At 43.2% G+C, this 11,671-nt stretch overlaps 1 protein-coding gene across 1 annotated transcript in view; it reads left to right on the top strand.

Moving 5' to 3' along the window:
- Window positions 1-1,205: 1,205 nt before the first annotated feature.
- The window catches only part of LOC307134287 (E3 ubiquitin-protein ligase TRIM39-like), a 38,618-nt gene continuing 28,152 nt past the window's right edge, over window positions 1,206-11,671 (top strand). The window contains exons 1-5 of the mRNA XM_079829901.1: window positions 1,206-1,345; window positions 8,861-8,945; window positions 9,408-9,973; window positions 10,085-10,180; window positions 11,386-11,619. Of these exons, the coding sequence (XP_079686027.1) occupies window positions 8,873-8,945; window positions 9,408-9,973; window positions 10,085-10,180; window positions 11,386-11,619 (969 nt within the window). The 5' untranslated portion in view covers window positions 1,206-1,345; window positions 8,861-8,872. The remainder of the gene's footprint in view (window positions 1,346-8,860; window positions 8,946-9,407; window positions 9,974-10,084; window positions 10,181-11,385; window positions 11,620-11,671) is intronic.

Here is an 11,671-nt window from a genome sequence, read left to right as displayed (position 1 = left end):
AAATATTTTTTTCTATTTTGTGAATGATCTACCATTAATTCTGTTTTTTTGTAAGTATTTTCCAGCTTTATTAATGTTTAAGAATAAAGCTTCTGGGTTATTTTATTTATCACTAGTTATTACAAGGGATAAAGTGGCATCTTTTTATCTGAAAAAACAAAACAAAACAACGAACACTTTAAGAAAAGTACGAGCAAAAATTGTAATCCTTATTCAAGCACAACCTTCAGAGCTCATAACCTATAAATAAATCAGTGCTACTTCAATGAGTTCAGTAAAGTGGGCAATATTCACATATTTGAACTTCCCGATTGAATAACTTGAGCTAAACGTTGTTAAAACACAAATGACACCTCTATAACGTAGACAACCCAATGAGGCAAACGCAACCTAATGTTCCTCAAAACCAACCTTATAATATGAGAGATAAGTGCGAAGGGACCGTCTGCAAAGTGCAAAAGCCGAAAAGCGTTACTACAAAATAGGCAATAACAATGTTACACTTTGTAGTGTCTCCATATTCAGTTTACACATCAATGCTCTCCTACTGGTCATACTACAACACTTAGTTTGCATAATTTATTATTATTATAAAATAAAATCAATACCTTCACTGTTGTTAGAAAAAATACTCAATAACTTCACTGTTATACAGTGTAATCAATAAGCAATTATCATACAAAAGCTATGGTTGCAACTACTGTATTTTAGCTGGGTACCAATATAATTTGTGTAAAGAATAGGCCTACTTAGCTATGCGCTATTACTTTTATTATTTTTGTGTGCTATTACTTGCCAAACTAAGTGTTGTAGAATAACCAGCAGGAGAGCAGTGATGTGTGAACTGAATTTGGGGACAGTGTATTTCAGTGAAGTTAGCTGAATATTTTGCATAATAAAAAAATCCTAACAATTACGCAAAAGCTAATTTTATCAAACTAAGTGTTGTAGTATGACTAGTAAGAGACCATTTATAATTACTACAGCTTTCTGTCATCATTTACTCATCATGTCGTTCTGAACCTGAGGGACTTTCTTCAATGGATCACAAAAGACATTTAGAAATTCATACAAATATTTCTTCTTTTGTCTGTAGTCTATATATTACACAATGAGATAAACACAAACAGACACACATGAACCCAACACACTGAATACAGGGACGAATGTAAATGTGTGAATACAGGAGGAGCTCTGACATCACTGTAGTTCAGAGAGAGATTCAGAGAAAGTAAACCAACTTGATCAGCCACAATATGGACGCCTAAGACGATCAACCTCTTCAAACAACAGAATATTTATTGATCCGCTCAAAGAGTCTTGTGGACACATCTGATCCTCACAGGTAATGATAGAAATATAAGAGAGATTGAGCTGAACAGGTTTCTAATGGAAGTGATCTGTTTTAGTGGGTTTATGTCAAACTGGGATAAGTTGAACAGAACCAGGTTAATCATGTCAAATTCTCGACTACTTTAGTTGTTTACTGCACTGAAATGGTCTCAGAATTGTATTAAAAGTAAGTCATTTGATTGGTTGTAAAGCAAAGTTTGGTGTTTCTGCCATTTTGTCAAATTACATAAAGACTAAAGAAGCAGGAAGTAAAATTAACTGCTGACAGACTTGACAAACCTGCTAAAATCACATTTACATTAAAGATTAAAACTATACTTAGTCATACAAGCTACACTTGGTCACAAAATATTTATGTTTATTTTGTGAATATTTAAATTTATTCGTAGGTAAGTATGTGACCGGCACTGTATTTGCTGTTCCCTTTCAAAAGCTACACTCAATGCTGCATAAGCTTATGCAAATGGGAAATGTCTTTGACATAACCAGCTGTGAAAATAGTGTGAAAACACGTCAATGAAATTGACCCGGAGGTATTTATAGCCTCGGCCGGTGACGTCATAAGCGCATCTGCTGCACGAGGCTATAAATAGATGAGCTTCAGCTGGAGCAAACCAGGTCTTTTTGTTTTCAGACCAACTCTGTGTTATGGTGTGTTACAAAATCTCTCTCTCTCTTTCAAGACTCAACTTGAGATCTTTGTTAGGAGTTAGTTTTCAACATGGCAGTGTGCAGATTTTCCTCTCTCTTTCTCATCTCTGTTACAAAGAAACATTAGTGGAAAGAGTTCTAGTTAAATCTAATCAGTTGGAAACGAGTCAGCAGAGTAAAACGCTGTATATCCATGTTCTCTTTCAAATAGAACTGGATGCGCACGTTTATTGCTGTGTGTGTTTGGGGAAGAGCATGCGGTCGCTGCATTGAGTCAGACGAGTGCGAGCATTGCAAGCCTTTACAGTTAGAATGCTTTATGCTCGTCTGGGCTACTTTCAGTCCGCACCCGTGTTCGGAGCTCTCGAATGGGTTTGTTGACGAGCAAGAGACGGGTCCGTCCCTTTCGCTTGCTCGCTCACCAAATGCATGTTTCCCCGCGTGATCCCGAAGCGCTCCGGCGTTTCTTCGGCTCGCGCGGGGAATGATGATGAATCTCTGGGTCCGCGGACCTCGAGCAGCCGCCTGCGATCGTTCCTCACATGATGGTGAATCCATACGAGGAATTTATCGAGGTGGTTGTTCGCGCGGTGGCCATGGCAGTTTGTCTGGTACCGTGAATGAGAGATCCCCGAACGCAGTGATCTTGAGGTTTCTGTCTAGAAAGCATTTACTTCACGTGTTTTTGTACCCTTGACTTCGACATTTTCGACTATCATGGGTGCGAAATCGCGTGGATATGTGAGAATACCCCAGGTGGGAGACGCTCACGAGCTATCTCTCGCCTGGGTCTGCATTTTCATTAAAGAGACATACCTCCCCACAAAGCCATGTAGAAAATAAACGTAGGCTGTCGTGGGCAAAGCTTATATATATGAATTATATATTGTATATTATTTTATATGGAATATATATTGTATATGATTTATATAAGAATAATAAATATAAAGGGACAGGCTGGTGCTGCGCTGCACACAATGGCTGTCTTGCAGGCATATCAGGCTGACCTTCTGAAGGATTTGAGTGGTTCATTTGGTGACTCAGTTAACTCTGTAGTGGCCAGATTTAAAGGAGTGGAAGAAACATGAAGTGTTCACTCAGTTTCTTCCTCAATGCACTCAAGGGGAGGGGCTATCAGCCACACAACCTCTCTTCAGTCCTTCAAGATTTAGGGGGGTAATAAGCAGAGTGTGGCGAGTCGCGCTCTCCCTCGTAAAGACTGGAGACCGGCTTGTCATCCTCAACAACCTCCCAGGGCAGACCTCGGGACTGTCATCAATATAGGAAGTCTGCCCCCACGGGACAGGGCGTGTCAAACATTTGCTCGCCCCACCCCGTTATCCTCAAAACTACTCCATCCCCGCCGCCTCTGGTGATTCGGGGGGGCAGTGGTTTCCAGTGAAATGTTAGACATTCAGTGTTTAAATCCTGCTATCATCCAGGACATAGAACGTCTAACATCCCCTCAACAGGAAGTGTTAAAATTGTCACTCTCAGAGTCTCAGGCAGCGTGTGAACTTCTGCCAGGCGTTTCTGCATGGGTGTTAAGCACGGTAAAAATTAGTAAACTAATTTATTTGTCATCCTCCTTGTTTGAACGGCGTGGTCTTCACTTCCGTGAAGGCGGAGTTGGCGTTCGTACTGTCACATGTGACAGCAGTTACTTCCTGGTCCCCAGTAGGGTGGGGGGGGTGTCCAATCTCAGATCTTCGAGTCTTAAACCGTGAAGCAGTTAAAGTACTCAAGGTCAAGATTTTACAGTGAAGGCGGTCGTGTCGCATATTCAACATTGTGATTGGATTCGGCACGATTGATCCGAAGAACGCATGTATTCGCATATAAAGTCTGCCACAACACAGGAAGTTCCTGAGGTTCGCTCTTGGGGGCAAAAGCTTACCAATTTTGGGTCTTCCATTTGGCTAGCCTTGTAACCGCACGTATACAAAATGTATGGATGTATTACCGGCTCCATTGGGATTCCGGGGCATTCAAATTTTGAATTACAGAGGCGATTGCTAAAATTAGCAAAATCACATGAGATGGTGCTTCAACACAGTGTCGTAGCTCATCTAGTTTCTCTAGGGTTGAGACTCAACACCAAGAAAAGTGTTCTTTCTCCTGCCCAGAGAACGACTTATCTAGGGTTTGTTCGGTTTTTGGTCACAAGGTGGGCACAACGGTTTCCCGCTTGAATCAAGACCATTCAGTATTCCCTGAGCAAAGTCAGGCTAGACCAAGATCTTCCTGATCATCAGCACCAGAGTGTTAGGTCTAATGGCATCAGCATCCACGGGTTTCCCTTTGGGGTTGTGGCACATAAGACTGTTTCAGTTGTGGCTCAAAGCCAGAGGACTTAGGGCCAATCCTCAGGCAAATAAAGTGGCGCGCCATGTGGCTTCGTACACTAACTATGTGGTTCAGACCCCGGTTTTTGCCTTGGGTCCCACTCTAGGCGTACCTTGTCGTCGCAAGTTGCTAACGACGGACGCTTCCCTGACGGGCTGGGGTGCGGCCTTAAGTGGTCGTCCAGCCCAACGGGAATGGGAGGGTCATCAACTCAGTTGGCACATCAACTGCCTCGAGTTGAAGGCTGTATTTCTGGCCCTGAAATACTTTCTCCCCTAATTGAGGGGCTGTCATGTCCTAGTGCGGGTGGACAGTACAGCTAAATATCTCATATATAATCACCAGGGTGGTCTGTGCTCACGCTATCAGAATAGCGAGACAGATTTTTCTCTGGGCTCAGAACAAGTTCCTGTCACTCGAGCAGTGTACATTCAAGGGCGGTTGAATGTGGGAGCAGATTATCTGTCCAGACAGAGTTACAGATGGGGGGGTGGAAACTCCACCCAGAAGTAGTCAAGCAGATCTGGATCAGATTTTACAGAGCTGACCACAGGGAGTGGACCTCTTTGCCTCTTCTCAGACAGCGCAATGTCCCTGCTTCTCTCTGTCACCCAGCCCCGCTGGGTCTGGATGCGATGGCTCATACATGGCCCAAAATGCGTCTGTATGCCCTCATTCCAGTCGCTCTGCTCCTGGGAGTTCTAGCCAGGGTTCGCCAACAAGGGTCTTGCTTCTTATCGATAGCGCTGCGTTGGTCGAACAGGGTTTGGTTCTCGGAGATAGTGTCTCTCCTCAACGGCTCGCCTTGGGCGATTCCGGCGAGGAGGGACCTTCTGTCTCAGGCAGAGGGCACTATATTCCATTCCAGGCCCGACCTGTGGAACCTTCATGTTTGGCCCCTGAAGGGCACCAACTGAGGGACACGGGGCTTTCGCCTGCAGTTATTGAGACCATCCTAAGTGCTAGAGCTTCCTCCACTCGGAAAGTTTATGTTAATAAATGGGGTGTCTTTGAAAGGTGGTGTACGACACAATGTAGATTCAGTCAACTGCCAGGTAACTTCAGTTCTGGATTTTCTGCAAGAAAAGTTGTCATCAGGCACCTGCCCCTCCACTCTCAGGGTTCATGTGGCTGCTCTTTTGGTTTGCCACGCCTTGGTGGATGGGGTGCCGCTCGGGAGACATCCTCTACTCGCTCGCTTCATTCGTGGGGTAGGCGGTTGAGGCCACCTGTTAGAACCAAGATCCCTTCATGGGACTTAGCTTTAGTCCTCGAGGGTCTGGTTAAGACCCCCTTTGAAACATTAGCTTGCCCCTCCACTCTCAGGGTTTATGTGGCCGCTCTTTTGGCTTGCCATGCCCTGGTGGATGGGGTGCCGCTTGGGAGGCATCTTCTGCCTGCTCACTTTGTTGTGCCAGGCAGTTGTGGCCTCCATTAAGAGCCAAGATCCCTTCATGGGACTTAGTTTTAGCCCTCGAGGGTCTGGTTGAGACCCCCTTTGAACCTCTAGAATCAGCATCTGAAAAACTTCTGACTCTAAAGATGGTTTTTCTTATGGCTATAACTTCTCTGAAAATAATTGGGGACATGCAGGCTCTGTCAATATCGCCATCCTGCTTAGACTTTGCCCCAGGTTTGGTGAAAGTGATTTTGCATCCCCACCCTGACTACCTGCCTAAGGTTCCTTTGTCGACTGTACATCCTGTCACTCTTGAAACCTTCTGCCCTCTGCCGTTCACAACGCCGGATCAGGAGAAACTTCATAGACTGTGTCCAGTCCATGCTCTTCAGGCCTACGTCCACCGCACTAGCCAGTAGCGTAAGTCAGAGCAACTGTTTGTTTGCCATGGGGGCCGTAACAGAGGTTCTGCCACCATCAAACAATGTCACATTGGGTCAGGGATGCTACTGCTCTTGCCTATGAGGTGCGCGGTCAAGCTTCACCTATAGGATTAAGGGCTCACTCCACCAGGGGAGTCGCCTCTTCTACTGCGTTAGCTAGGGGTGCTCCCTTACAAAGTGTTTGTGATGCGGCAGGTTGGTCCTCTCCGCACACATTCTTAAAGGTCCCATGGCATGAAATTTTCATTTTATGAGGTATTTCAACATTAATATGAGTTCCCCTAGCCTGAATATTGTCCCCAAGTGGATAGAAATGTTGATCGGTGTAAACCCGAGTTCTGGCTGTCTCTCTCTGCCTTTGAGAAAATGACAGGCCAGACGAGCCAATCCTGAAGTCTCCTGGTTTGACGTCCAAGCAGGAGCGGTTTCCTCCCTTTCCTCCGCCCAGAGAATCTGGCACGCCCATGCAAACACTTGAGATCATTAACGTTACTTGTGAACGAGTGAACACTGGCAGTTTCTCAGTGTTTGGATGTACAAATGAAAACAGAAGTCTTTCTTCAGTTCCTTCTGATCTGTGATCATTGATTTCTTATGTGTAGCTTATTATTTATTATTTGTGGACACGCAGCGGCTTCTCTCTCTCCCGACAGAACAGTGTTTTCGTGTTTTCTATCTTGTGAGTCAGTGTTTTTGTACGTCCTTGTCGCGTCTATCTGTTCTAAAATGTGCATACAGTCTTTTCTGTTTAACATCAGCAGTCACATCTTTAGAGATAAACTTCACGCACGCCGAAGCTCGGCCTCCAACATCCCCGACCCCCAGTACTGCATCTGGCCCACAGCGGAGGAGCCAAACGCGGCGTGAGATTAAGCAGAAGGGGGGTAAGCGTGAGGGTATCCGGCTAGGCTAGCCAGCTTTCCCCACAATAAACTGGATTAACGTTACATTCGATTACAGCTGTTGTGTCTTTGTTTGCGCTGTGTAACGTTACTCAATGCGCGTCAATGACGCTATTCATATGATTGGAACATATCTAGAAATAATGCTATACTCAACACTTACTAACTCGTTCATCTCGCTGTAATGGTACATTGCATGTGTTACAAAGTTGGTAGAATAATGATGAAGAGGACTCGTGTGACTGGGACTCGTGTTTATTCAGAACTCTCAGATACAAACACAATAAACTCGCGCTGACTGACAGCGCTCTCATAACTCAGTAGTTACTATAAATAACTTTGTTAGCAATCGCTTCGTCTCCGTGATGTCCGGTTCGCGAACGAATCATTCTTTTGAATCGGTTCTTTTTAGTGAACCGAACCAGTTCACCAAATCGGACTGAATCGTTCTAAACGGTTCGCGTCTCGAGTCAGCGCTGATCCATAATTTACTAAAGTTACTAACTTTCTGACATGAGTGACAGCCCCTCCGACTAGAAATAAACTAATAACCTGAAGTATATTCTAGTAACTACAACAGTTCACCCTGAACTGAGACATGCTGAGAGAACTGATGAGAAGTGAACACAGGTCCATCCGTCTCTCTGGCAGACTCGTGCCTGCTCGTGCCTCGTTAAACCACGCCCCCTCCGCTCATTTAAAATGCAAAGATGTCAGCCAATCACAACAGTGGGCGTTTTTACTGAAGTCTCACAGCAGACATGCCTCTTGAAGCAGGGCATTCAGCCACAGGGCAAACAGCAGTATAGAAAAAATGCCTTTTATTTCTAAATTATGACATTTTATGATGTAAAAATCATACTAATAATATAAGTACACCTCAGAAAACACTATAAAATAATAGAAAAATGCCATGCCATGGGACCTTTAAGACTTCATAGCTTGGATGCTCATGCCACTCTGGGCTCTGATGTCCTTGAGTCGACATCACAGGCTAATGCCTGAGGCTTCTTGCGTTCTTGTGCACACCTACACAACCGTAAGGGTTCCAGGCACCATCAAGCACGGCGGCGTGGGTATTCTCGTTCCCATTTGCATAAGCTTATGCAGCATTGAATGTAGCTTTTGAAAGGGAACACTTGGGGTTACTTGACTGTAACCCTGTTCCCTGATAAAGCGGAACGAGATTCTGCATTGCTAGGCCGTGCTGATGATGCTTCAGGACTGGTCTTCAAACAAAGAAGATCTGGTTTGCTCCAGCTGAAGCTCATCTATTTATAGCCTCGTGCAGCAGGTGCGCCTATGACGTCACCGGCCGAGGCTATAAATACCTCCAGGTCAATTTCATTGACGTGTTTTCACACTATTTTCACAGCTGGTTATGTCAAAGACATTTCCCATTTGCATAAGCTTATGCAGCATCTCGTTCCGCTTTATCAGGGAACAGGGTTACAGTCAAGTAACCCCAAGTGTTTCTGATGTAAACAGAAGGTCATAGTTCAGATTGTTCAGTGAGTTTATGAGTTTCTCACTGTATGAGTGATTGTGTTTCCCTCACTATCAATAAGATTTTAACACTTTAATAGAAATATTTATTAAATGGTCGTGAGAGAATATGAAGTAACCCCAAATCTGACTTTTGAGGTGAGATTTAATTTAAACTTCAGTGAACAAATACAGTTGCGAATGGGCTTAGATCGGTCTGATCAATCTGTTGGTCATAATTTATATTTTGACATATTTTAATTTCTTTAAATGGCTTGAAGAGGGAAAGAACAATGGCAGAATCTTCACCAACATCAACAAAAGCAAGAAAAATCAGGAGACGCAGTATTGACCTTTCTCATCCATGTAAGTCAATAACCCAGAAAAGAATGAATTAGTGCATGAATGACTTTAACACTTCTCATATGGTGATATTTAAAATCTACAGTTCGGAAATATACAGTACTACTGCACATTAAGGCTCTGATCAGCTTGTCTGGGTTCATTATGCAGTAATGACCAGCTTATACATGATCTCTTATATATTTGTGAAATGATATTTGTGAAACCAAATTCATGAGGTGAATCATGGGATTCTTTTAAACTTGTTGATTATTTTCCGCCTCTATCTGCTCTAACTCATCCGTATAATAAAATCATCATCATCATCATCATCATCATCATCATCATCATCATCATCGTTTCAATAATTTACAAAGAAGCTCTTCAAACAAAATGTCTCTGCATGAGAAACTTGAATTCTGTGTTTTTCAATTGTCTCCAAACTTTAGACTAGTAGTGATTTCTCTTCTTCATTTCTCTCTCCAGCGATGTCTTCCTCCAGCGGTCGACTGACGGAGGAGCTTCAGTGCTCTATATGTCTGGACGTGTTCACTGATCCAGTCACCACTTCCTGTGGACACAACTTCTGCAAGACCTGTCTGAATAAGTGCTGGGACAACAGCCAGACCTGCAACTGTCCATATTGTAAAGAAACATTCACGCACAAACCTGATCTCAAGATTAACACCACACTCAGAGAAGTTGTAGATCACTATAAAAAGAAAAATCCTGAGAAAAAAGTTCTGAAAAAACCTGAAGTTGTGTGTGACGTCTGTGAGGAAAGAAAGCTGAAAGCCCTGAAGTCGTGTCTGGTGTGTCAGAGCTCTTACTGTGAAACTCACCTGCAGCGTCATTTGAGAGTGGCAGGTTTAAAGAAACACAAACTGATCAATCCTGTGAGTAATCTGGAGGACTATATCTGTCAGAAACATGAGAGACCTCTGGAGCTGTTCTGTAGAGATGATCAGACGTGTGTGTGTCCAATGTGTGACGTGACAGACCACAAGAACCACAACACTGTTCCTATAGAAGAGGAGAGTGAAGAGAAGAAGGTAGAAGTTATTGACAAACTGATTTTAAAGGCTCTTATCATGAAGAATCACATGCTCTTTAATATAAATGAATCAGTTTTGAAAACATATTTTGTTGTTCTGTGTCTATAGACTCAACTGATGAAGACACAGAAAGACGTGCAGCAGATGATCCAGGACAGAATCAAGAAGATTCAAGACGTCAAACACTCAGCAGAAGTCAGAAAAGTGAGTTTAAAATAATGTCATTATATGAAGTTCTCTACACAGATCCAGGAGGAGCCAGACCCGTCGATCATTATTATGAATGTATATAAGCAGCCGTCATTGCGCCGCCCCAGCAACAATTCTTCCAGAATACTTCAGTTGAGGGATTTTGCTCTAGAGCTCCGGAGGTTGACGTCACGCAGCCTAAACTCCGGGGGCAACCAGGGGGCGCTAGAGCGGCTGTAGCATTGGTATCTATAAAATAATTTAAAACCTTACTATTTCAACATGATGGACAGCTGATGTGCGCCAGGATGCCAGAACAGGTGGGGGAAAGCAAATGGGAAATAATTTTATCACAGTAAGTTTTTGAAATGCCGTGAATTTCAGTTTATTCTTCATTCTTAACTACTTTTGCCTCACGACCTAATGATAAAAATAAGTTCCCATTAAATACGATACTTGATGAATAAAAGAAGTGCTTTTATAAATAAATAACATCAAGAAAGGCTATTTGAATAAATAAATAAATAAATACTGAAACAAAAATAAGAAATTACATTTATTGATTATGACTGATTTTATTTGACATGCACAACACGGACCGATGGAACAGATGCACACAGCGGCGCTGTTTTGGACAGGTTTGTGTTAACCGCTAACATATAACGTTAATCCATTCACATGTTTTCTCTCTTAAAATGTAAGCGCATATAGGTGTGTTATTTTATCAGTTAATGTTACTCCTGATCGGAGGCTTCCGTAAATATTTAGTTTATACGTAGATTTAGGCTTCAACTAAGTTTAATGGTGCAACGCAAAAATATTTATGAGTGCATAAGTTGTAACTTAGTGCCCATTTACGTCAAAACTAGGCTAGTTGTAACTTGCGCACAGCTGGTGCTACAGGTGTCCTGACAGGAAAGCTATCCGTTCCTTTATCCATACACGTGAAAAGCACCCCGGGGGCATTATAGGGATCTGTTATGTTTAATCTATTAAGTTTTGCTATGTACAAGTCTATGTCTTTTGAATTAAAGTGCGCAGTGAACTCCGTTGCCTTGAAACTCATGCTGGCGCGGCTGTTCTTGTCTGACAAAATGGCGTCGTAAACAGAATGGGTCACGTGACCTCCGGAGCTCTATAGTATAGTATGAGCAATAGTAACACTGACTCTTGTCTTATCAAACACCACTAATCATTCGTTGATTGTCCCGGTTGAGCAGAGAAACACAGAGGAGGAGAAAGCAGCCCGTGTTGAGCTCTTCACTGATCTCATCCGCTCCATTGAGAGATGTCAGACTGAACTGCTGGAGATGATGGAGGAGCAGCAGAAAGCAGCAGAGAAACAGGAGGAAGAGCTCATTGAAGAGCTGGAGCAGGAGATCACTGAGCTAAAGATGAGAAACACTGAGCTGGAGCAGCTCTCACACACTGAAGATCACCTCCACCTCCTACAGGTCAGTCAACATCTCTCTGATCAATGATAATGCAGTATATGACACCATAACA

Source organism: Gobio gobio, assembly GCF_949357685.1.
Source record: "Gobio gobio genome assembly, chromosome: 11".
Lineage (NCBI taxonomy): Eukaryota > Metazoa > Chordata > Actinopteri > Cypriniformes > Gobionidae > Gobio > Gobio gobio.
The sequence above is the reverse complement of the archived record's forward strand: the minus strand, read 5'-3'. Positions and strand labels throughout refer to the sequence as shown.